We start from the raw sequence: 27,498 nt of genomic DNA on the forward strand, positions 1-27,498 counted from the left end.
CAGCTGCTAATGTTTTATTGAATGATGACTACATGCCAGGTACCTCCTTTAATACATTATATCTGTTATTTTGCTTATGTTCACCCCAACCCTATGCAGTGGGTGATAATATCCACCCCTCCTCTTTTTGTAAGGGAAGGAGGCTGAGGCCTAGAGAAGTCAAACTGCCTACCAGAGGCACAGCTAGTTATTACCAGCAGAGCCTAATTCAGTTTGCTTGTCTTTCCTCAGAAGCCCATATGCTTACTCACTATGCAGTGGTCCTGGGGAAGGAGTTTACATTTTATCACACAGATGATAAACCTCAATGATGTCTCCACAATGGTTTGCTTTATTTACTGTATTTTTACACACAGGAAAAAAATTTTAATTCTTAGAATCTGGTGAGTTAAGAGGTCACCTTTGGAGGTTGGAGCCATGGAGTGATAAGAGCTAAATGCTGCCGATAGACAATAAATCTGGCAGTGATGTGGAGTACACTGAGCAGGCAACAGGAAACTCTGGGAAGGAAGATCAGTTAGAAGGTTGTGCATAGCAGAGTGAAGTGGGATCAATGCCCAATGATCTAATTAGGGGAGCCAAGTGCGTCGAGGGTAAAAACCAAACAGAACTAGACAAAACATAAAGTGTTGATGAGCTCACTAACGGGAAGGTTCAGATATCTGTAAGTTAGGAAAGACCCTTACTTAATACTTCATCAGTAGAAATTGATTTCTTCAGTAAGTCAGAGATTTCCACTCTTGTTCAATTGGCATGAGCCAAGTTACTGGCGTGCGCGCGCGCACACACACACACACACACACACACACACACACACAAGGTACCTGTCAATATTCTTGACATTAAACTTGATACCGACCCAATTTCTTATGGCAGGAAAAAAAGGACTTCCATTCTCTACATGCTACCTGAAGGTAAGTCATGTGGCTGCAGGCTTTGCTCTAGGGTAGAGGACATTGATGAACTATGTCCAGACTTATGTTGGTTGGAGATCTCTTGCCTTATAAATATGGGACTTCATCTAATACCCTGGTTATATTTAAAAAAAGAAAACCTGATGAAATCAAGCCCTTTGCAACTTGGCAGGTTCAAAAAAAAAAAATTGTTCAGCTAGGAAAAATATTCGAACTCTTTTTGTACGTTCCTTGCTACAAAGCCCTCCTGGCCTCCCTCCCTCTGATCCCAAGTCCAGTCTTCCAGGAAATCATGCTGCCTCTATTCCCTACTTTCACCATTTAGTAGAGCTCAAGAGCTTCTCCACCCCCTCCACTGCTTCCACCATTGCCAGATGCTCACCATCTTTCGGGCGGCGGATGTGGGTTCCTAGCTGCCTGCTGTTGACTCTTCACATAGCCAGGAGAGGGTCCCTTAAATTTGTAAGTAAGATCCTGCCACACCTGCTTAAAATCTGCAGTGTCTACACACTTCACTTATATTGAAGCCAAGTCCTTTGGTGGGGGGGGGGGGGGTTAGACACATGCCCCTTGTGATCTGCCCTCCCCACACCCCCTCCCTCTTAAGCCTTATGCTCTTCTAGTCTCCCCTGATCACTGAACTGTGGACACTAGAGCCACCCTGCTGCTCCTGCTACCTGCCTGGATCCTCTCTCTTAGGTCTACAGTTAACTGCCCCGCCCCACCTCTCAGATTTCTGGGACAGTCTCACATTATCAATGAGGATGCCCTAGTCCTGTTTAGTCTGTAACCTTAAACCTCCTCCCATTGCAATCCCTGCTACCCTATGGGACTTTTTCTGATGGAAAATGCTATAGCCCTCATCTAGTGTGTTCTATCATGTGTGAGTGTGTGTACATATATAATATGTATAATATTTATTATATTTACTATTCGCTTTCTTTCCCTGATCAGTATGCAGGAAACTTTGCTTTTGTTAATGAATCCCAAACACCTGCAATGATGGATGGCCCATGACAGGCACTCTAAGTTTTATTGAGTAAATAAGTAATTGAATTTAAACCAGTAGTTTAACAACAGTAAGAACTGTTTTGTTTGAAATGAACCCATTAGGATGTATTTCATTTGGATGTAACCATAATATAGAACAGAAAATTTGGAAAATACAAGAATAAATAAAAAGACTATCTTTCCACCTAACATATTTGCTAACTTTCTTATATTTTCCTGCAAAGATTCTACTTATAAAGAGATTTAGTAAAAACAACTATCTCACAGTATCCATAATTAATCCTGTTTTCCTTGTACTAGCATCTTGTAATTTCATGTTCTACATAGTTTTCATCAACAAATCACTTTTAATCACTGTATGTTTCTTCAACTCATGTGGATCTATCAATATTGACTGTATTACGAGTTAAAAATGAGAATATTTCGGTAGCCCAGGGGGCTCAGCAGTTTAGCACTGCCTTCAGCCTAGGGTGTGTCCTGGAATGCTGGGATCGATTCCCACATTGGGCTCCCTGCATGGAGCCTGCTTCTCCCTCTGCCTGTGTCTTTGCCTCTCTCTGTGTCTCTCATGAATAAATAAATTTTAAAAATCTTTAAAAAAAAGTTTAAAAAATGAGAACACTTAAAAACAATTATTAATTCACTTAAACCCACTAAAAATAAACATTTAATGTTAACATCAAGAGCCAATTTGTAATAAAGGCAACTATATCTTACAAAAACAAAGAGAACTTAACAAAAATAGAAGTCTAAGTTAACATTTTTGCCAATCTGTCAGTATCCGAATTAGTAGAAGAGGTTCACATATTTGCTTCTGCATTCGATCTGTTGAATTTCTCTTGTTTTGTTGAGGTATATGAAAAGATGATACCCAGAGAGATTTGTAGTAGGAAAAGGGAGAAGTACGCGAATGGTCTTTTTTAGATAATTTTGGACATTCTTATTTGATACAGCAGCACAACCCAACAAGTGATAGGTTATAAAGGTAATTGCAATATGGAATGTGAAACAGTGGCCACATTAAAATCCATTGATCCATCTTGTACTTTGATGAATAGATCTTTCCGCATGCATGAGTTTGTAACATCATGCATTGATCATCTGGAAAATATTGGTTCACTGAGCTCTGTAGAATTTCCAATAAAAAAAAAATCACATTTGTTAATATTCACACATCACCAATGATCTCATCAGAATAGTCTTCAAGTATTGGAAAGCTGTTAAGTCCAATTTTATTTATCATTGGCAACAAATCCTGGCTTCTTTGTTTGTTTCTTTTCTTGAAGTGACAGGCTCACTTTGTTATTTTTTGAAAAATTGTCTGCCAGACAGTCAAGTCTGAATAACCACAGTTTGTTGGTCATGGCCAAGTAAGAATGGTGTTCCATTAAAAAAAAAGTGGAACTCTACAGCTTGCAACTCCAGTTACGCAAGAGATTTTCCTTGAGAGACCGCCATCGTGCTTCAGGAAAGGGCTGTTTGTGTACTTGCCATTTTGTCACAATATCCAAAAGATGCATATTCAAGAGTCAAAATGTAATAAAATTAGTGACTTACTGTTTCATCAAAAGTGTTTTAGGGTAAAACTGGCATTTTATTGAATTTTTAACTGTAAGTCGTGATTAGGAATCTAACAGCAACTCATGGCCTTAATTAGTGTCAAGGGGCCACCATTGCTTCTGCACCAAGGGTGCAAGTATTAACATAGCTGTTCCAGGATAAACCATACGCATGAAAAATTACTCCATCCCGAGTAACCGGTACCACTTGTGTTTGTTGCCAAGAGTTCATATAAAAGATTATCTTCCTTGATGATTAGTTGCTTCTGATATCAGATAAACCCAAGCAAAACAACAAGGCTAGCCATGTCTGTAGATTCATCCATTTGTAAGGCAAAAAGTACATTTCTGGAAGGAAGATCTTATTTTTGTGCTTGCAGCTTAATCTTTAATTCAACAAGATAGTATATCATTGGAAGGAGACCGTACAATGGTTTCTTTTACAGACTTCATCCAGCGGGCATGGAGCAAAGTCAACCTCTGCAAGGTTTCAGTCGTCTATTGTGGGGTCTTTTCGAGTCATAACGCTATGGTGATTCACCCTGTAAGAGGCTTCACTTACTAATTTGAGAAGTTGTACCAAATAATTTTTGTCTTTTTAAAAAACTTCATCATGCCTACATTTAAGAGCTTAGTTTCCTTTTCCTTAAAATTTCAGTTATTGGGCACAAAGTGACATCATAACTAGCATGATAAGGTTATTTTTTAAATATTCTGTGGTTTAAGACAATAAAGTACATTATCTATAATGCTTAGGGAAAAGTAGTTTTGTTTTTTTTAAGGTTTATTTATTTATCCATGAAAGACACAGAGAAGGGGAGAGACACAGGCAGAGGGAAAAGCAGGCTCCCTGCGGGAAGCCCAATGTGGGACTCAATCCCGGGACCTCGGCATCACGCCCTGAGCCAAAGGCAGACGCTCAACCACTGAGCCACCCAGGCATCCCGGAAAAATAGATTTTGTCAAAACTTTCCTACGTATGGTGTCTCCAAATTTCTTTGGTCAAGATTTATCCTATCCGTGAGTCAGAAGACTCTCTAATGTGTCCTTTTCTATATCTTTCAGTGTCTTTAGGCTTAGAGATTGGCAGCTATAGCTTGATCATAGGAGTCTTACCATCTCCCCTTTCAAAGTCAATGATCCATCCTTTAATAAAGTTTATCTTTTATTTTAAACTCTTAATACCGATAACAATTACATAATTCTAAGAACTATAATAGCATTAAAGTTTTAAAAGTTACAAATGTTTTTGAGGAAATTATTATTGCAACAGAAGATATCCAAATGTATTTTCTTCCATTTTTTTTTCCACTTTGACACAAGGGTTATCAAGTCTGAATAATCATAGTTTTTCAAGAGTTCAAGAGAATGATATGTTGGATGATAATAAGGTTATATGTGAGAAAACTGTCTCGTAAGAGCACAGGATTGCTGAAATTATACTGAGTTAAGTTCTGCAAATACATATATCACAAACTTAGGTCCTAGCTTCAAAATTCTAAGAAACACAAGATCATACAAATAAAGCATATTAAATATGCTTTAATACATACAAGCTTATGTATTAAAGCAATGATGTCACCCTGTGTCATATAGTCTCTGGGGGATTCTACTGCACACACATGAAAAATAAGATGAAAAAGGCAAATTACAACTTAGACTATTTGCTTTGACTTTGAGAACCCCCTTGAAAAGGTCTAGGGAGTCCCTGACCTGTCGGATCACATTCCAAGAACTGTTGCTATGTTACGATTGTTATCCTGTGTGTGTTCCAATTTTTGTTGATTGATGGCTGCAATACAGGTCTTTATACTTGGGTTGTCTCTCCCCTCTGTTTAGTTGTTACTTTCAAACAGTAGATTAGCAGAAATTAAGTCATTAAGACTAATTCAGAATGTGGGACATCCAATAAGACATTTGTCCCAGTGTCTTCAAAAATTCTGTGCCACAGGGAAAGGCGGAAGGGTGTTGTACAGTAAGAGACAAGAGGAACATAAAGCAATGTGTAGAACCTTACTGGATCCTGGTTTGAGAAGAAAAACCAGTAAAGACATTTTTGAACAGTAAGTAACATTTGAATATGAAACAGATCCTAGATGATATTATAGAATTGGAGTTCATTTTTTAGGTAGGAGATTGGTGTTACAGTTATTCAGGAACGCATTCTTATTTTTAGGATATGTATGCTGAAGATTATGAAGTGTATGAAGTGATATCTGTGACTCTCAAATGTTTCATCAAAATATCTACAAGCCTGCTTATGACTACACACACAGAAAAATAGCTAGACTGAAGATGGATAAAGCAAAGATGGTGCAATGCTAACAGTTGCAAATCTGGATAGTAGGGTTACCGGTCATTCTCGAACTGTTCTTCTAGCCTTTCAATTTGTTCAGCTTTTTTCATGGTAAAAAGGTGATTAATAAATCACATATTATCGCTACTCATATCCAGATCATTATAAGACTATAGAAGCATTTTGAAAGTTGCGTGAGGCATTTGCTAACACTTTGACTGTAAATCATGAAGCTCGAGGGGTAAGTGATGAGCTCCACATCATTTTCATCCTTTCTTCACCAACACTGAGTGGTCTGACCTCAGTCAAACTCTCTGGGTCGCACTTGTCAGGTCTGTAAAATGGGTGACAATGACATGGTTATTTCAGAAGGTTGTTGTAAAACTAACCGTTATGTTCTCTATGAAATCCTGAGCCCAGTGCTTGACAGAGTATGTACCCCTATCTCGTCTTCTGTTACTATCATTGCAAATTGCAAGTCCTCATTTCATTCAATTAGAAAAGCCAATGGGGCACCTGGGTGGTGCAGCCTGTTAAGCATCCAAATCTTGGTTTTGGCTCAAGTCATGATCTCAAGGTCATGAGCTCAAGCCCTGTGTCAGGCTCTATGCTCAGCTGGGAGTCTGCCTGAGATTCTCTCTCTCTCTCTCTCTCTCTCTCTCTCTGCTCCTTCCACTCCTTCACTACCCCTCTGTCTCTCAAATCAATTTAAAAGAAGAAAAAGCCAATAGCAAAGCTTTACACATGTTAAATCATCTCTATTGCATTACATTATAATGCATTCTGTAGCTCTGGGCTTATTGCAGGTCCTTAGGGGACAAAATGTTTTAATAGATATGTAAGAATTATTTGTAATTAGAATGCAAATTATTACGGTAAATTATTTTTTACATAAGGTAAAATATTCTCCTTTCCTGTTGAAATGTTTTCTGCAGGTTTGTCCTCATAATTATTTTCCCTTAAGTTTTCTGAATCATAAACAACTTCATCTTGAATTATATGTCCAAATTAGTGGAGTCTAAATTAATGTCTTTTGATGTATTTGGGGAAATTTAACCAACATATTCCATTTGTAGAATTCCAAATTATGAGTATTCTCAATTGTTTTGTTCTTGGCGTTCCAGCTACTGGTGTTGGTTCTTAGAAAGCAAATTAATTAGATGAGAGACTTTACCTAGTGTTTGCAGTAATAAAGATCTTAAGATTTTAGAGATGACTACGGAAGTGTTTTCAGAGCACTTTATTACAGTGAAGCTATTTATTTTTTAAATTGCTTTCCATTTTGTTAAATTTAGAAGTTCTCTGGTTGTTACTGATAACTTTTTACAGTGTTTCTTTTTAAAAATCAACCTTAATTTTTGTTAGTAACAAGTGCTGCTGAAGGCTCTGAGACATTTAAGTTGTAGAAGATCATGATAAGTATTCAATGGAATATTATTCAGGCATGAGAGAAGGAAATCTGGCAGTTTGCATTTGCAACACAGATGAACTTTGAAAGCATTATGCTAAGTCAAAGAAGCCAGACTGAGAAAGACAAATACTGTACTGTATCATGTATATGTGGAACCTAAACAAAAAGTCAAGAGGCGCCTGGGTGGCTCAGGCAGTGAAGCATTTGCTTTGGGCTCAAGTTATGATCTTGGTGTCCTGGGATCGAGTCCTGCATTGGGCTCCCTGCTTCCCCCTCTCCCTTTGCCATTCGGACCCCCCTAGTGCATGCTCTCTCAAATGAATAAATAAAAACATTTAAAAAATAATCAAGCTCATAGAAATATCAAGTAGAAAAGTGGTTGCCGGGGGGTTGGAGGGTGGAAGAAACAGATAAAGGCTATAGTAAAAGAATGCAAACTTTTAGCCACAATTTAGGATGAATACGATCTGTTTCTCACGTGTAGTATGGTCACATTGACCGTTACCACCGTGAAGTGTCCTAAAGGAAGAAACCTGAGAATACTTTCAACACTCCTCCCCCACACATGTTAAAGATAAATATGTGAGGGTGATAGCTGTGCTAAGAAATTGATGAGAGAAGCGCTTTACGATGTGTATCAAAGCATCATGTGCACTTTAAATATCTTCTAATTTTGTCAATTATACCTTGAAGTTGGAATAAAAGTAAAATTGTAAAAGAGAATTTAAAGTGCCCTCCTAAAATGAATGTTTTTGTTTCCATTTAGTGCATTACGTAGTCAAGTAAATATTAATGGTTTTCTGATGGGTATGAACTCATGAACATGGAAGTATTCATGGTATGACTTGGCATAGATCTAGCAAAGGTTGGGATAAATGGTGGAGCCTAGAAGTAATACACCTGTCTAGAGAAGGGGGACAATGGTAATGAAAGGAGAAAAAAATCAGTTGTAGTTTGCGTTTTCCACCAATACCCACTGGGATAGAAGCATTCTAATTATTCTTATGTCTTAGGAGACCCTGAGCTATAGCTCATTAAAGGAACAAGGAAGGGCTATATTTTCAACCTGCATCACTCATGGAAACAGCTTCCTCTGTCTTCCTCTCTTCCTGTGATGAGTTCCATCCAGCTGCTGAAATAGACTGCCTTCTGGATGTTAAAACCCAGACGACTAAGACCACAGCAGTAAATCTGGTGGAACAGATGGTCCTGGGTGAATTGTTCTACCTCTGCGTAAAACCCTGGGATTTTATCAATAGGCTTTACACTAAGTAATAGGAATCAGAGTGACAAGTTAACAGTGAAATTTCCATGCTTATATTCAAACAGTATGCTATGGCTCCTTTCATTGTATCATTCGAATCAAGCTAGAATGAGTCGCTAAGTCAAATATCAAGTAATCAAACGTATATGCATTCATTTACCGTCTTATCTCTATCCAAGCATCCAGGTAGGATTAAATGAGAATTTAGTTGCGTATCCCAGTTATGATTTTCCAGTAGAGCTTCAAAAATTACATGTTTTTATGAGTGTTTTTATTTCTTTTAAGGTCATTAATATTTAATATTAATATTAATATTTCATATATAGAAGAACTCTTGTGCATTTGGCATCATTCAGTATTTTCATTGGCTGGTCAGAGGTGAACTAATAATTTTCCTGGTCTACTGCATTTGACTCTTTTCTCCACCCTGTCTCATCTGATCCTTCTAATTGTCACAGGAAGCACTCACACATCCATGCTTTCATAGCTTTGCTCAGTGTCAGCTATTGAGCTATTTGTAAATGATGGAACACAGGGGTCGAGCAAGACAGATAAATTCTTATTTTTGTAGAGTTTAGATTCTAGAACAGAAAACCACAAATACCTGGTTAAGTGTTTAATGTAAGGGATAGAAGAGCTTGTGGTGGGACACTCTGACCTAGCTGGAGGGGGCTGAGGAGAGAGAGACCTTCCAAGGTTGTTGGATGAATGCTTAAAGGTCTGAGTTTATCATTGATGAAGCTGTGTCTGAAAGAATGAGCAGGAGTTGGCCTGTAGAAGGACTGTGTGCACACATGCATGTGCACGTGTGTGAGTGCCCATGTGTGTGCACGTGCGTGTTAAAAGGGACCCAAAGAGGCAAATGGAACAGGAGAGAATCTGATGACAGCAGACTGATAAAGCAGAAAACCACTTTCTTCCCATTGTAGCTGAGGCATCTGGGGTCCCACAGCTAATTATAACTTGGATTTGAACTCAGTTCTGGTCAATCTCTACGTTCTTTCTAGTAGAACATGCCTTTCCCCTGTTGGTGGTCATCAGATCCTGCTCAAGTCACTGCTTTGGCCTTTATCTGCAGGTTCTTTGTCATGAAATGCATTTGCACGTTGTTGTTTTGTTTGTGGAAGGAAGTTGCTTCAGAATCATCTGTTTTGTCTTTCAGTGTCCCCACGTTCCAGAGCCTTCCTGAAGAGATCCTGAGTAAGCTTGCTGATGTCCTTGAAGAGGTAATTGTTTTGGTTCTTAAACTTTGTGAGATGGGACATAGCCCGGCGCCGCAGTGTGATGACGAGTCACATACCGCAGAAACCTTTTAAATATTTTTAAGCTCTGGGATGAGCTCTATACTTGGCTTCAAATAAAAAGCAGCTCAGCACATCTGTCATTTATACACAGTTAGAAATGTGCAAATCAACTGAGCTATGGAGGGAGGAAAACCTCCTTGTGGCAAATATAATGTGACTTTGACTTCCAGGAGTGCGAGATGCTGTGTTTCTCTCCTGCTTCAGTCGTGTAAACCAAGATTGTAGTAATTACTGTAAACTCTGAAGCTTCAGATTAGCAAATTTATAACAGGGCTGTGCAGTTTGAGTACATGTTTTATTAGCGTATGAGCACATTTTAAACACATTCCTTGTGTGCCTGCATGTGGAAATGTCACGGTTACTTCTTGTTCTCTGAAGCTGCGGAGCTCAGGCAATGGCCTAGCAGAAGACAGGAGTCTGCAGTCTTGAGTGAGCATGAGAGGACAGGGTCTCTGGTGCCTACAGAGACCGGGAGGGTGGGGTATCAGGGAGCACGTGTGGATAGATGAAGTGATGGGGTGGTAGGAGCTGGAGAAACCCTGCTCTGATCCTCAGTGACCCAGAAAGCAAGGCCATCAGCTGAGAATGACAAGCACATAGAGATATGAGAGGTTGGAGGGTGGAAGAGGAGGCAGGAGAAAAATGCAGATGTCCATGAACTAGAAGAACAGTGTGATCACCAGGTGTCCTTCTTGATGGTGGGGGGTGGCCCCACTTGATGGTAGCCATCCCAAAACTAAATCCCATCGGCAAGGAAGAGTTTGTTCATTACTTGTGATAGGGGATGGAGATCAAGCTCGACCCTCCTGGAACAAAAGGTGGTAGGATTTGTAAGGGCAGGGCTGAGCTAGTAGAGAAGAACGTGGTGGAGGGGTCCTCTGGGGGGAAGGTGAGTCAATGCGATGAGGTCATTTGTGTTTGTTCATCATCCCCTTCTACAGTCAGGCTCCCACCCTCCCATAGACACGTACATGGATGGGTGTTCAGCCAAGGAACCAGGAGTTGGTGGAGGGAGAGAATAGGGAGCCATGGTGCAGGAAGGTGGTGGAGGCTGACCCTGGGATTTCAGCGGGGCAACGGGGGGCACTCAGGGAGGAGCAGGTGCCAGTGAGAGATGGTAGGATCAGGGCTGAAGATGCGTCGGCATGGTGCATTAACAGAAGTGAGTTGGAAACATACTGAACATGCTTCCTCTCTGGGTCCCAACTCTGCTGGTGGTTCTATGATCCCTAGAACTGGAGCAGCAACCTCTATACAAATTATTAGTTCCACGCCTACAGAAGTGAGCCCCCACGATTTGCTGGTCTCCTGCATCTCCTGTGTGGACACACAGGAAAGCAGAAGTCACTTTTGATTCCTAGGTTCAAGTATAAAGAATTCATGAGAAAAAACACTGGTTGTGTTTCTCTCTGAATGCCTTGACCCCTGTACCCGCAGCCTCTCAGAGCGTAAGATGGCTTTTCCTAGTTCTTTGGGTTTTTGTTTTCCTCGCTGAATATGCTGGAGACCTCTCTGATGACCTTTTTTTTTTTTTCTTTTTAAACAAAGCAAACTAAAAGTACAAACTTACTAGACCCAATCAGGCCCTTAAAAAAAAAAAAAAATACACACAAAACCTTCAATCATCTTCTTTCTTTTTCACAGCTGTGGGAGGATTAGTATGTTCTGCAAAACAATAGCTATGACTCTGTAATAATTCTGAACAAAGAAATACATTATCATTATGTGTCAGATCTTCTAATCATAGATCCCTTAATTTATGTTTGGATGGTGTGAGCCATAACGTGGCCCATGCCCACACTGCCTCAGAAGGGAAACGCGTGATTAAGTGCCCACATGTTTGTGTTGAGGGCACAAAAATGAAGTCAACAGACAAAATGCGAAGTAGATCTATAAATAGACGGCCCAGTGCATGAAAAGTATTCAACTCAAGTTGGATAAACAAGCGCAGTGAGAAATTAGATTAAATTATGTATCAGATAGAGTGAAGCAAATTTGGAAGAACAAAAGCAATACCAGTGTCACATAACATTAAAGAGAAACGTGCTTGCATAATAATTGAGCTGTCTTTCCCTCTGCAAATATCCACAAGATGAAAGAAGCCCAGATTATCTTGACGGGAAAGCAGTATTATTATAGCGTTCAACAAAGAAGTTGCAGCCTTGTTTGTTGGACAAACATTTACGGAGCACCTGCCACCTGCCAGGAATTGTTCCAAGCTCTGGGGCTTCGGAGCTGTTCTCCCTTCACGTGGGTTCCAGCAGAGGGTACAGATGAGTGGTAAGGAAGGAAAATAGCCTTGAGGGATGAGGCCACTCTGGGCTAGGTTATCACGGGAGCACCTCTCTGAGGAGGTGATGTTCACGCTGAGATCTATGTGCAGGTCTGAGATGCTGGGGGTGGGGGTGGGGCAAGTGGAGAGAAGGCTCAGGTCCTAAAGCAGGAGGAAGTTTCCTGTCCTTAAGGAACAAAAGGGAGGTTTATAGTAGGGTGAGATGGGGCTGAAGAAATTAGGCAAGGCCAAGTGACGGCAGCTTTGCCAGTCGTGATGAGGTCTTAGCTTTTTATTCTGAGCACAATGGGGAGATGGGTTGTAAGCAAAGTCACACTCTGAGTTGAGGTTTCATAATCTCTGGCTGGCCGTTGGGAGAAGAGGGTTGGAGAGGGGTAGACTAGTTAGAAGGTTACTGCCAGGTAACCCAGGTGACAATGGGTGTCTGTGTCCAGACTCACTTTCTGACTCTCATTCATTCTAGTCACCGTGAAACAATGCTTCCAGCATAAGGGGACCAGAAAAGTTAAAGACTTGGGACAGGGGAGGTAGGAATGGAGAGAGATCTAAAGTGTAACAGGTAGAGGAATGAGAACAATGAGGTGGCTCAGGAGGTCCATGTAACTAGAGGACACCCTGGGGATGCTTGGGATGTCCTCTTCTGCAGGTGAAAGAGAAACCCCTGTGAGTCATTCCTGCTGCCACCACCCCCAACCCCCTCTTAACCCTCTGTAAGTTCCAGTGTGGACATACCCAATTGTGTGCTTCTCCCTGGGAGCTTCTAAAACAGGAGATAATACCTTATTCCTAGTATAGCAGCTTAGTGCTCCTTTCTTCTTCTTTCTCTTTATATGACATAGTAGGAATGTTTCCTTTTGTATTGAGTCTCTCTTGCCCTCCCCTTTTTTAAGGGACCTACAAAACCTCTCTCTAGTCTTTTTGAGACATTGTGTGTAGGCGTAGATTCTTGGCAAAAGGCTGGTCTGGATGAAACACAATAATCCCAACATTTTCCTCAGCTGTGTTTTGCATGACAGGCTGAAATAATTTACATGACTTTCTATTAATTGTTTACCTTTATTGTCACCATACTATGCTCTCCTCACCCCATACCTGATTCAGACTAAGTCTTAATACATACCAGAGGTTACTTTAGGTGCTCCAAATGTGGTTCACTAGAGAAGCCATTGTATTGTTTGTCAAATAAATTAGAAGATGATTTTTGCATGTGGGGAATCCCAAGCTCCAACTTTATAAACTGATTCCATTGACCTTTATAGTATCCCATATATTACAGCAAAGAAATATATTTCAATTAATTAGTCAAGTGTTAGAATCAGTTCTGAGAATCTAGGAAATACCTGGGGGTAAATGAAAAGAACTGTAAAGGGGCACCTGGGTGGCCCAGTCAGTTGAGCCTTCATCTCAGGTCATGATCTCAGGGTTCTGGGGTCGAGCCCCAGCCTGCTCAGTAGGGAGTCTCTTCTGTTCCTCATGCCACCCAAGTGCACTTGTCCAACTGCACACATGCTCGCTTGCTCTCTCTCAAATAAATCTTTAAAAAAAGAAAAGAACTGTGAAATTGTGAGATAGGATGTAATCTCTTCTTTCTTCCTATAACGGCATCACATACTTTCCCTCTTTCTTTATGTACAGGTGATTAGTCTTCTTGATGAATTATATTTTTCAAATGCATGGGCCCTTTCCTAGCTAATCTCTAACTGAGAAATAGTTCCCTTCAGTGCTTACCTATCCAAGCACCGTGGAGAATAAACCAATGTGTAATATCCACTCACGTATCAGGACTGTAGTGACACCTTTAAAGAAATTGGCAAAAACATTTCCTAATAGGGAAGAGAAGCAATGATTAACCTGATAACCATATCACAAAGAGTGTTCAAAATTAATTTGAGTAGGAATTATGCTTTAACCATGGAGGGCAAAAAAGTTTAGATAATTCAAGGAAAACTGTACTTTGTGGAAAATGCCAGATTGAAGAGCAAATCAAGCCAACAAATTCACTTTTCACCACTTGGCAGAGAATATTTTCCCTTCATGCGAATAGAAGTGGGGCATGGGTACTATATTTAAATCTCTTGATTTTTTAACTGGAAAATAAGGCATATCAAAACCACTTTTTATTGAAATCTGTTTCATGTCCCATTTGCTCATTAAAATGTTGGACTTGGTTGTCTTGGAATTAAAAATCTCCTTTGCTTCAGAACCAGCCTTTTAAAGCTCTTTACCTTGGGATCTGCAACTTTGTATGATCGGATCTTGGACACATTTGAGCCCAAATAATGGATTGTTCTCATTTGTTTCCCTAGGTGGTGCATTAATTTGTTTTTATTTTTTGTTTTGTTTTGTTTTATTTGGTACTTATACTATCGTGGCCCAGACAAGGTCTTAGACAAATAACATTCCTTGGACTTCTTGAATTTAAAGGGAAAAGACAAGAGAATAAAAATAGGAAAAAAGGAAAGGATAAAATATTCTTCAATCTACCAGTACTTGCTAATATGGTAGGAAGCAACTATCTGATCATATAGTCCAGGAAACAACCCTGGAGAAGGAGGTTAGTGTATCCCAAACACCCCACCCAATCTAGCAGGTGTGATTAGGTATCTCATTGTTCCTTAGGGGTATCCTGCCATGGTGACGTCTTCCCAGATCCCTGTGCATCTCTCCAGCTGTGAGTAATGCAGGGGGAAAGTCCTGCATTTGATGGAAAGTCCTGATTATTGGAGCACTCTGGGAAGCTCTCTTTTTACCACTCTAAACAGGCCTTGAGTCCTCAGGAAAGAGACTGATGGAGCAGACAGGAACATTATTAGTTCTTTTGAAATCTGTTGTTAGAATTAAACTTTTCCTTCCCTTCCTTTGGGTCTGGCTCTTGCTATTCGAAGCCAAGCTGGAAGGAATTCAAAGACCTGTTCTTTCTCAATTGCTCTGGCATAAAAGACTTTGAATTTGGAGATTGAGCTGTTTTGTTCTGTCTGGCTTCTTTTGGGTTGTCCCTTCTGTGAGGCAAATAGCTACTTTTGAAGGAGGATGGTGTTAGCAGGATGTAGAGAATAGAAAGAGACAAAACTCTGTTTAATATTAATTTTTTTCCACATCTTATTTTATTATAGAAAGAAATATGGAATGGGAAAACATATTCACAAATCACATACAAAAAAGCAATTAATTGTATTATTCAGTGTTCACCAGAGAAGCAGAACCAACAGGATATGTATATGTCTATGGAGAGGTTTGTTCCAAGGGATTTGCTCCTATGACTATGGAGGCTGGCAGGCCAGAGACCCAAAGAGCTGGTGTTGCAGCTCTATTGCAAAGGCCATCTACTCGCTGGATTCCTGGACGAGGGGTCGGTCTTTGTTTTATTAAGATCTTCAGCTTGATTGGATCTTGAGGCCCTCCCAATTATAAAGGGAAATCTGCTTGACTCAAACTCCACTGATTTAAACATTAATCTTATCCACAAAAAACACCTCACTGAAAAATCCAGAATAAGGTTTGATCAAATACCTGGACACTGTGGCCAAGCTGAACTGACACATAAAATTAACCATCAAAGGACTTGTATCTAGCATATATAAAGAACACTTACAACTCAATAAGAAAACACAAATAGTTCAATTTTAAAAGCAGCATATGAGAGGCAACTTTAAGCAGTTGGCTCTTGATTTTGGCTCAGGTCATGATCTTAGGGTCAAGAGATCATCCCCAGAGTTTGGCTCTCTGCTTCGCAGTGGGTCTGCTTAGGTTTGTCCTCTCTCCCTTTCCTTCTGCCTCTCATCCTGCTCATGTACTCTCTCTCTCCCTCTCAAAATAAATAAATCTTTAAAAGCAGCACATGTCTTACATGGACAGACATTTCCCCAAAGCAGATACACAGAAGTCCACTAAGCACATGTAAAAATGGTCAACATTAATGGTAATTAGGAAGTGAAAATCAAAGCCATGAAGGTGTATCACTTCACACATGCTTGGATGGCTAGAATAAAAAAAGGTGATAATAAATGTGAATGTGTGAAACAAAAAATCTAATCCCTCTCTGGTGGGTAGGGTTGTAAAATGGTGTGGTTTCTTTGAAAGGCAATACCTCAAAATGCCAAACACAGGGTTACCCTGTGATTCTTACATTCTACTATTGGGTATTTTCCAAGAGCATTGAAAATAAATGTCCACACAAACACTTGTACATGCATGTCCACTGAAACATTATTCTTAATTGCCCAAAAGTAGAAGCCCAAATTTCCACGAAGGGATCAATCCAATGTGGCGTACTCCTACAGTGTGATGTATTTGGTTATAAAGAGGATCGGAGTCCTGATACTATCACATGGATGATCTTGAAAGCATAATGGAATGTAAACTGCCATACATGATGTGACACTATTGAAATGTCCAGAATAGGTAAATCTGTAGAAGCGATAAGTGGATTAGAGCTGGAGCAGGGAGGATGAGGAACCTCTGGGGAGTGACTCCTCAGAGCATGTTTCCCTTTTCAGCATGATGAAAATATTCTGAAATTAGATTTTGGTGATAGTTGCTTAAGTCTCTGAATATACTGAAAACTATTGAATGGTATACTTTAAATGGGTGAGTTTATAATATGCGAACAGTATCTGACTAAAGCTTTACAAGAGATTTGTAGGAGGGTGAAGATGCGTTGGAGGATCGGCCATATTGCTGGAAACAATGTAAGACAATTGAAGTAACTTGGAAACTTGCCCTGGAGAAGACTTTATGGGGGAAGAGTATTGGATTCTTTTTAAAATAGACCACATTGTGTTAGAGGATGGGACGCTTAGTCTCTAAAAACGAGACTTTAGCCCACTGTTTAACCCACCATTCATGAATGTCTCCCTCGCAAATGGGGATAGCAGCCATTTCTGCCTCTTGGAGAATTGCAGTGGTCTTCATTTGTATAATGAATGTAAAATCATTAAACACACAAACACATCACTTCAGATGTTGACAACAGTGCTTTCCAACCCCTTGCACGTGTTGGTGCCTGTAGAAAATATGTATCATGCACACGCAGTAAGATTAACAGATGAGACTGCTCATGGCTGTCGCGTATTTGGGCCGGGCCAAGGGGCTCTCCCCCTGGAAGGCTGAGCAGACACTGGTGCTGTTTGGACTCCTCTGCAGTTGTCACAATCTTGGGTGAGGATGGCAGGGTGCTGCCCCTGGCCTCCAGCGGTTAGAAGCAGGCATGATCCTGAGCATCCTATGTGTGCATTCACAGGGCAGCTCTGTCACAAGCATCCGGCCCCAAACGTCACCAATGCAGAGATGGAAAGTCTGCTGCAGTCCAGAGCTATGATACACTTGGGAAACTTTGCTGAAAGCGTGAAGGAACTAAAATAGGGTGATATGGTAGTGAAGAGCCAGGGACGGGTGGACCCTTAGCCAGGGTCATTAAGAGACTCACCTCTGAAGAGGTGGCATTCAAGTTGACAGCCTTGCAGATGGTACGGGTTGCAAACTATTAGCACGAAATGGGAAGTGTTAACAGAAATGGTACGTATTTGGAAAGCTGCAGTGGGGAAGACCTGAGGGCAGGATGTCGTGTATATTTACGTGCTGATTTGGTGCTTGAACGACGTAGACTGTGGCGTTTCGGCCTAGCTGTGACTCTGTGTGATTATCTTCTCGGTGAGACTTCTGTGTTCCGAGCCTCCTCCGTGGCCATTCCTCTTCCTCCAGGGAGTGTCTTCTCCTGTATCTCCTGGGACAATGTAGCTATCCGTGTGTGGAAGAAGTAATAAGTGCTGTTCGTTGCTTTCTTTAGTCTCTAATTCTGTGAAGATTTTACCCCCCCCCCCTTTAGATTGTAAGTCCCTCAAAGGTAAGAAATTGCAATTTCTTGTCACTGGGTGCCCGTAAACAGCTGGCGAAAACCCCAGCAATACGTTCTGCTTACTGATGCCGATCGCCGTGCCAGCCTGAGTCTTTTGTTAAATGCCATCTGGGGTAAATATTCTCAGAGTCACGATTCCCAAATTCCAGCCAGGGATCCGAAGTTCAGACAGTACAACTAAGTCAAGGAGGAGGTATTTTAACCGACTCTGGTGGTGGAATCAGCACCTTCCCTGCTATAAGGCCTTGCATCTTGACAATCTGTTGATTAAGTTGGAAAAAGAAAAAAAAAGTTACTTGTCCTCAGCCCCCATTCTTTCTTATAAATAGGAGAGGCTTCCTTCTGAAAATGTTTCCTTGTCTTTTTTTTTTTTTTTTTTTTTTTTTTTCCTCCCTGCAAGAAATTAGTTTTCTCCCGGTCAGCATTTTTAATTTGTTATGACAGGAATCCATTTTATGCTGGCCACAGACTCTGAAACAAGGCATTTCCAGTCTTTTTTTTTCTTTCTCACCAGAGTATGTATGCTTTGCTCCATGCTGCTTGTAATTCATTAAAATGTATGGTGCTCTGCAAATAGGAAACCAGTCTGTAATAAATCAGCTTTCTAGAAAACATTCAGAGGAAGTGCACGGCGTGGTTGCCGCATAAGAACAGACAAACTTGCTTGGTACTTGTGATTTGCTGCCGTTTATGGGGCTTGTAAATAAATGGGGAATTGGTGTGAAAGTATAAATTAGGGGCCTGCCTGCAGCCCACCTGTAAGATCCCATTTACAAAGCACCCGTTTGAGAGTATTGCTATGGATCATCAGGAGCCCCGAGCCCCTTGCGAGGCACAGGGATAAACACCAGGTGGGAAAGACAAACCCTAACCCCGAGAGAGTAGGATGCAAGATCAACCATCTCTTTCCTTTTTTTTTCTTTTCTTTTCTTTTTTCTTTTCTTTTCTTTATTTATTTATTTATTCATTCATTCATTCATGAGAGACACATACTGAGGCAGAGACACAGGCAGAGGGAGAAGCAGGCTTCCTGCAGGGAGCCCGATGTGGAACTCGATCCCGGATCCTGGGATCACAACCTGCACCAAAGGCAGGTGCCCAACCGTTGAGCCACCCAGGGATCCCAACCATCTCTTTCTTTTAACCAGAGGCATCTTCGTGGCTGGGCCAGAAGGCCGAGTTCTGGGATCTGCAGACAGTGGGCCTCCGGGTTCCAGATGGGCGAGGAACAGAAGCACCTGGGGCTTGGGGCGCAGCTGTAGGAAGCGGGAGACCAAGGTCCTGGGGCCCTCGGCTTCATCACCAGACACAGGGCTGGGCTGTGAAGGAGCTGGGGGGAGCCTGCTCCTGGGGGCCTTCGGTCCCAGGTCTCCAGGTCTCCAGGTCTCCCGGCCCTTGGCTCCCCTCACCCTGCAGGGAAGGGGTCCGGCGCTCTCCGAGGCCCGTGCAAGGAATCCTGCAAGGCTGTCGGCGGGGAGGTGAGGCTGTGACCCGGGGCAGGCGTGCATTGTGCTTGGGGCCCCCGGGAGGTGTGCAGGGGAGGGGATGAGCCGCCGGGGCCGCGCCCTGGGGACACGGGCCAGCATCCGCAGCGCTGCCCGGTGCGGCCTCTTCGTCATTGCCGGACGCTGTTGGCCAGCTTCTCGCTCCCTGGGAAGAGCTTTTATTTTTTAATACGTACACCTAAAAATTATCATTTTAGTAAAGGCAACACGGTATGTCTCCAGTGAGGACCTGTGCGCCGCCGCCCCGTGCACGGTCCTGCTGCAGGGCCCTGACCTGCGCCCCCCCCCGAGCACGGCCACGTGCCAGCCCTGCGGGGACCTCGGGGACCTCGGGGACCTCGGGTCCCGGTGTGTCGGCCTGGGGCGCGGTTCCGGGGCGGGACCTGCGAGCCTCGCCCCGCGCTTCCTGCGTAACCGGGTGGGTTGGGCGCACGGTCCACGCGGGGCCTCGGCGAAGGTGGCCGCGCGGGTGGGGGCGCAGCGTGGGCTTGGCGCCTCGAAGCTCTCGGCGCAGCTCCGGGGTGCGGGGGGCGGGGGGGACACGTGGGGATGGGAGTGGGGGTGCGTGGGAGACGCAGGGGCGTGGGGATGGGGCGGGGGTGGGGGTGGGGGACACGCGGGGATGGGGTGGGGGTGCGTGGGAGACGCAGGGGCGCGGGGATGGGGCGGGGGTGGGGGTGGGGGTACGCAGGGATGGGATGGGGTGCGTGGGAGACGCAGCGGCGTGGGGACGGGGATGAGGGCTGGGGTGGGGGACACGCAGGGCTGGGAGTGAGGGCGCAGCGGGACACACAAGGGCACGGGAGTGGGGGTGGAGGACACTAGGGGCCCGGGGATGCGGGCGCGGGCCACGCAGGGCACGGGGATGGGTGCACGCAGCATGACCATGTCCCAGCACGCGGGAGGGAGCCTGTCCCTAGAGGACCCCAAGGCGCAAACCCTGGGTGGCAGGAGAGGCGGAGGCCCTGCGGGGGGGGGGGGGGGGGGGGAGGGTAACAGGCTCTTACTGCCACGAGGAAGCCCCGTAGCGGGGACGGAGCGAAGGCACCTGCGGGGCCGGCAGGGTCCCGTGCACCCGGCAGGTGGCTGCCTCTGCAGCCCGGGCGCCCCCTGCCCCCTCCCCCCTGCCCCCTCCCCCCTCGTGGCAGCTCACACCGCCCAACCGAGGTCTGGACTCCAAGCGCTTTGGGCTCAGCTGCTGCCGCAGCGGAGACCTCAGGGCTTGGGCCTTGGCAGGTGGCCCAGGTGGCGCCTGGGGGGCTCCCTCCACCTCTGCGGGGCCCCCACGGCCCAGCCTTAGTCGTGGTCACAGCGCAGAGCACCAGGGCGCGGGCAGCGGCGCGGGAGCGGCCCAGGCACCGTCGATGGCCTCGCAGCCCGCCAGGTGCCTCCCGCCCGCGATGCTCTGTCTTTACTACAACAGGTGGAACGTGCCCCCCACCAGCCTGGCTTCTCAGCGGCTCCCTTTCTGTCCCGGAAGTCTTCCTCTTCCCCCCGCAATCTGCTGGTGCAGATGAAACCATCAGGGGAGTCGTGCTCTGCAGCTACAAGCCAACCTGGTCCTGGGCTCCAGTGTGTCACCACACATGCCCCCATCCTTGTGCCTGGACCCCTGCTCCTCACCATGCATTGACCGCACCACAGAGGCCGTCAGATTATACCTCCAGCCCCCCTCCCAATGCCAGGAGTGAGGGGTGCTGTCCCAGCCCCAGGCCGATGAAATCTCTCTGCCCCTGAAAACCAGCAGAACACCTAGGCATGTTCATATATGCACACGTGCGTGTACGTGCACACACTTCTTTATCTCCGTGTTACGATGCTTGGGTCTGGGCCTTGGCGACATTTTCAGTGCCAGTCCCCAGTTCACTAGCTACTGACCGGGTATGTTAACTTTCCTAAGTTTAGTTTTGCCTTCCCGAGAATGTGATGATAGTTATCTACATCATAGGACTGATTTTCATTTTTTTAAACATAATTTTTCCTTATGAATAAACTTCGTATTTTAGGTGGTTTTAGGTTTACAGAAGAATCAAACAGTTCTCATGTACTCCCCTCTCTCTGCCTTGTTGTCCTTATTCCTAACATCTTGCATTGAGGGGATACTTTTTTTGGGTTTTTTGTTTGTTTTTTTTTTTCTTTTTTTTTTGTTTTTTTTTTTTGATAAACCAAGATGGGAACATTATCAACTACAGACCATGGTTTATGTTTAGGAGGCTTCTCTTTGTGTTGTACAGTTCTGTGGTTTTTGCCGGGTGCAGGATAGTAATGTCATCTATCCAGAATAACAGTATCATAGAGAACAGCTTCAGGGTCCTAAAAAAAAAATCCCATGTGACACAACCGCGTGTCCCTCCCTCCACCCCCCTCTTTACCATCTCTGTAGTATTGCTAATGTGAATGATACAGTGTTTTAAATTTTAAATTCCACTTTTTCATGACCAGATAGAGGAAATCAGTTGACTTTTGCATATTAATCTTGCATCCTACGACCTTACTATAATCATGTGTTCTAGTTTTTTTGGCCTTTTTAAAAGCCTTATACATAACCAATCCCGTAGTCTATGAACAAAGTCTATGAACAAAGACATTTTTAATTTTGTTTTTTTCTCATCCATATGCTTTTTTTTCTTTACATATTAGCTCCGTCTCCCAGCATAATACTGAATAGGAGCGATGAGAGGGGACATCTTCATCCTATTCCCAGGCTCCGGGGAAAGCATCTAGTTCCTCAACATTAAGTCTGATTTTATCTTTGGGCTTCTCTATTTCTAGATTAAAGTGGATTTTTCTCATAAATGGGTGTTGGACTTTGTGAAATGCTTTTTTTGCATCTACCTATATGGTCATACAACTTTTTCTTCTTTAGCCTGTTGATATGAATTCACACTAATTGATTTCTGAGGGCTAAACAAGACTCATACCTGGAATAGGTCCCACTTGGTCGCGGTGTATAATTTTTAATCATGCATTGTTTGATTTGATTTGCTAATGTTTTATTAAAAATTTTGGCATGAGGAGTACCAGTTAGTAATTTTCCTTTCTCTTAACGTGTTTTTCTGGCGTTGCTTTATGGATAATTCTGGCCTTAGAGAGTAGGTTGGGAAGTGTGCCCTCTGCTTCTGTGTTCTGGATGAGGTTGTATAGAGTTGGCATCATTTCTTTACAAAATATTTGGTAGAATTCACCAGTAAATCCATCGGGGCCTGGTGCTTTCTGTTTTAGAAGATTATTAATTACAGACACACCTTGGAGGTATTGTGGGTTTGGTTCCAGACCACCGCAATAAAGAGAATATCCTAATACAGGACTTCAGATGACTCTTTCGGCTTCCCAGTGTGTATGAAAATTGTTTACATGCTACTGATCTCTTATTAGGCGTGCAATAGCATTATGTCTAAAAATACAATGTACATATTTTAAATAAAAATGTTGGTAAAAAGCGCTGTTATTTGAGCTTTCAGCAAGTCACAATTACTGATCACAGATAGCCATAACAAATATAGCAATAATGAAAACGCCTGAAATATTCAAAGAATAATCACTATATGACACAGAGACACAAAGTGAGCAAATGCTGTCAGAAAAAAATGTTGCTGGTAGACCTCGTGGACACAGTTGCCACAAATCTTCAGTTTGTATGAAAAGCAGTATCTGTCAAGTGCAGTAAAGTGACACACAATAACATGAGTTAGTCTATATTGACTCGATTTCTTGAGTAGATTTAGGCCTATTCACATTGTCTGTTTCTTCTTTTGTGAGTTTTGACAGATTGTCTTTCAAGGAATTAGTTTCATCTACATTATGAATTTGTAGGCATAATGCATTTTTTTCAAACTTCTTATAAATTCTAGTTTAATAGACAGTGTACTATTTCAGGGGTAGGATTAGGGATTCAGCCGTAGTATTTCTTTTTTTTTTTTTTTTAAGATTTTTTTCTTTATTCAAAAGAGACACAGAGAGAGAGAGAGGCAGAGACACAGGCAGAGGGAGCCCAATATGGGACTCAATCCCAGGACTCCAGGATCATGCCCTGGGAGGAAAGGAAGGCAGGTGCGAAACCCCTGAGCCACCCAGGGATCCCCCAGTCGTAGTATTTCTTTATTATTCTGCTATCTATAATAATAAATCCTCTTTAATTTCTGATATTAGTAATTTATATCTTTTTTTTTAATAGGTTGGCTAGAAGCTTATAGGTTTTATTTAGTAAGAACCAGCTTTTGGTTATATTGATTTGTATTGACTTCCTGTTTCCTATTTTATTGACTTCTGTTCTAATTCTTAATTTTCTTCTCTTTGTCTTACTTTGGATTTAATTTGTTCTTCTTTTCTTAGTTTCTGAAAGGGGATATTTAGATTATTGCTCTTATTTCTTTCTTATTTACACATTCAATGCTATAAATTTCTCTTTAAGCACTATGTTTGCTGCATTCAAGAGATTTTTATTTTCACTTATTCTAAAATAGTCTTTGAGTCATGTATTATTTAGAAGTGTTTAATGTGCACATTCAAAAAAAAAATTTCAGGCATCTTCCTGTTAATTGATTTCTAGTTAAATTCCATTGCATCTTAAGCATATATGTTGCATGATTTCTGTTATTTGGAGTTTAGGGTGTGGTTTATGGCTCCAAATGTGGTCTTAGTGAATTTTCGATGAAAACTTGAGAAAAGTGTATATTTTCCTGTTATTAGATGAGTTATTCAATAACTCATTGATCTTGTTGATTGACAGTGCTGTTCGATTGTATTCTTACCAATACAGAAGCATTGAAGTCTCCAATTAGAATAGTAGATCCATCTCTCTCCTTGCAGTTTTATCCTTTTTTTTTTTCCTTACGTATTTTGACATTTTGTTATTAGGCACATACACATTAAGCATCATTATGTTTTCTTGGAAAATTGACCCTTTTATCATTATGTAATGTCCCTCTTTATTTCTGATGATTTTGATTTGAAGTCTGATTTACCTGAAATTAATATAGCTACTCAAGCTTTCTTTTGATTGGTGTTAGCATGGTATATAATTTCCATCCTTTAACTTTTCATCTTTGTCTTCAAATTTGAAGTAGATTTCTTGTAGACAACCTGTAGTAGGATCTTGATTTTCCTGTTTTGGTTTTGTTTTTAATCTACTCTGGCAGCTTCTGCGATTTTGATTGGTATATTAAGACTTTTATGTTTAAAGTGATATTAATATATTTGAATTAATATCTACCATATATATAACTTTTTTTTTCCTTTTTAAGATTGATTTATTTGAGAGAATGAGAGAACAGGGGTATGGGGGCAGGAGGAGAGAGAATACATTTTTTAAGCAGACTCCATGTTGAGTGTGGAGCCCAAGGCGGGACTTGATCTCACAACTCTGATATCATGACCTGAACCAAAACCGAGTGTCAGATGCTTAGCCAAATGCACGACCCAGGAACCCATACACCTTATTTTTTCTCTTTCTCTCTTTGTTATTCTTTCTTTCCTCCATTCTTTTGTGCCCACTGTGGTTTTAACTGAACATGTCCTACAATTTCATTTTCTTTCCTTTCTTAGTGTATCAATTATATATTTTAAAATCTTTTATAGTTATTGCCCTTGAGTTTGAAATATGCATTTATAACTAACCCAAGTCCTCTTCCAAGTAAAACTATATCACTTTGTAGGTAGTACAAGTACCTTATCCCAGAGTATTCCCTTCCCTATCCTGATGCCATTCGTTTCACTTATTCATAAGATAAAATAGCCTATACGTTGTAACTATTATTGTTTTGAACCAACTGTTCTCACCTTCATGATTCCTGTTCTTTTCTTTATATAGAAATAAATTTATGACCTATGTAATTTTCCTGTTCTCTGAAGCACCTTTTTTAACATTTCTGGCAGGACAGATCTCATTGGTGACAAATTCTTTCATTTATCTGTTTAATTTTTTGGCCTGAGAAAATCTGTTTCTCCTTCACTAATAATTTCACTGTATCTAGAATCCTAGGATGGTTGTAGTGGGTGGTCTCTCAACACTTTAAATGTTTTACTCCATTCTCTCCTTCCTTGTGTGGTTTCTGAAGAGACATTTGTTATCCTTATCCTCGTTCCTCCCTGGGTGAGGGGTGTTTATTCCTATGCCGTGTTCCACATTTTCCCCCTTTCTTTGATTTCCAGTGGATTGAATATGATGTGTCTTCACTGCTATTTATCCTACTTGATTGTCTCCAAGCTTTCTGGATCTGTGGTTGTCTCTGTCATTAATTTTGGAACATTCTAAACCATTTTTATTTCAATTATTTCTTCTGTCTCTTTCTCTTCTGCTATTCCCATTATACGTGTGACAACTTTTGTGATTGTCCTTCAGTTAGTTGTTGGATATTCTGGTCTATATACTCTTCCTTTTTTCTCTTTGTATTTTGGTTATGGAAGTTTCTGTTTACAAGTTTTCTGGTATCCCCTTTAGGGTTTTCCAGCTCTGTGCTTCCACAATCCATTTGTTCTAACATGTTCTTTATTTTTCTATTAGAACCCTTAGGCCTATTATTCATAATTACTTGAAATTCCCTGTTGATAATTTCAGAATTTCTGCCATCTGCCATCTGAGTGTGGTTCTGTGTCTTATTTTGTCTCTCCAATTTGTGTTGTTGTTGTTTTGGTCTTTTAACATGTTTTGTGATTTGTTGTTGTTGAAAGCCAGATATGATGTATTGGTTAAAAGGATATGAGGTAGATGGACCTTTAGTGGGAGGTTTTATGTTTATTTGGGCATTAGACTGTTTTTACTGTAGCTGTGGTGTCAAAAGCTAAAATTTCCTCTAGTGTCCTTATTTTCTTCTGTTGTTTGTGTTTCCCTGGAAACTCCTCCTTAACTTGCAGTCTTGTAGCTGTAAAGTCCTGGATTCTATAGAGAAGCACAACCAATAAGAGATTCATATTTTATATTTATATCCACAATCTACTGTCTATAAGCTGGAGATCCAGGAAAGCCAGTGGTGTAATTCAGTCCAAATCTGAAAATATGAGTCAGGAAGTTGATAATATGGATTCCAGTCTGAGTCTGAAGACCTAATAACCAGGAATGCCGAGAGCAGTTGAAGATGGATGTCCTGGTTTACACAGTAAATTTAGAAGAGTCAAATTTCTTCTTTCCTCCACCTTCTTATTCTCAGGCCTTCAACCAAGTGTACGATGCTCTCATCTACACGGGGGAGGACAAACCATCTCACTGAGTCCACAGATTCAAATGCTGATTTATCTAGAAACACACACACACACACACATATACACGTAGAGATTTAATATTAAGTCAAATACCAGGCACCCTATGATCTAGTCAAGTTGATATTTAAAATTAACCATCATGGGTGGTAAGGGGTGGAGGAGACAGGATTTGTACTATAGTCCAACCATTAGGTCTCAGTCTTTCAGTGAAGCCCAAGTGAGGTGTTTCCCTCTCCTCTCCTCAAGGGTACAGGGACCTGGAGTTGAGTGTCTTCTTTACCCAGGTTGGCTGATCTTTGGAAAGAACTCCCTTAGGCTCAAGTAGAGTAGTTTCCCTTGAGTACAGGCCTTGAAAACAGAACAAAGTGCTCAGAGTATACTTCAGATCCATGTTTCCTCCTTTTCCCTGAACAATTATGGCGATCCCCCCCCCCCACCCCGCCCTTCAGATTGAAAACCTCATAGAATTGCTAAGGGGCAAAAACCCTGAGAGTTAGGGGGAGTTCCCCTAAGGCTGGGTCCCCAGGGGCTGTTAATTCTCCAGCTGATCTATACTGAGCCTCTAGCATTGCCTCAGTGAGGGCTTACGGCATTCCTCCCACACCAGCTCTAGCTGAGGGTGTCTGCTTTTGGGCTTCTGCCCCCAGTAGGTCAGCTGTGAATCTGGGCATCTCCCCATCCTTGTCTCCAGTGTTCGAAGCAGCAATTAGCCCTGTGACCTCACTTTTCCAGCGGCTCTAAGAAAAGTGATTTTCAGTTTACCTTTCTTTCTCGTGTAGATAAGCATTTGTTTCCAAACTCTTTATGTGTCCGTTTGAAAACTACCGTATGTAAATACTAAATGTAATATCCATGGAAAGCACTTAGTGCAGTGCATGGCACTGAGTGAG

General features: G+C 42.0%; 1 protein-coding gene across 7 annotated transcripts in view; it reads left to right on the forward strand.

The window, feature by feature from the left end:
- PRKG1 (protein kinase cGMP-dependent 1) overlaps positions 1–27,498 on the forward strand; it is a 1,198,973-nt gene that overhangs the window by 840,474 nt on the left and 331,001 nt on the right. For 6 of the 7 annotated variants that reach the window (XM_072803730.1, XM_072803729.1, XM_072803732.1 and 3 more), the window contains one exon: positions 9,618–9,681. In XM_072803730.1, the coding sequence (XP_072659831.1) occupies positions 9,618–9,681 (64 nt within the window). Of the gene's footprint in view, positions 1–5,263; positions 5,548–9,617; positions 9,682–27,498 lie in introns of those variants that run through there. The other variant, XM_072803735.1, reaches the window with a different exon arrangement.

Source organism: Canis lupus, chromosome 27 (genome assembly GCF_048164855.1).
Source record: "Canis lupus baileyi chromosome 27, mCanLup2.hap1, whole genome shotgun sequence".
NCBI classification, from domain to species: Eukaryota; Metazoa; Chordata; class Mammalia; order Carnivora; family Canidae; genus Canis; species Canis lupus.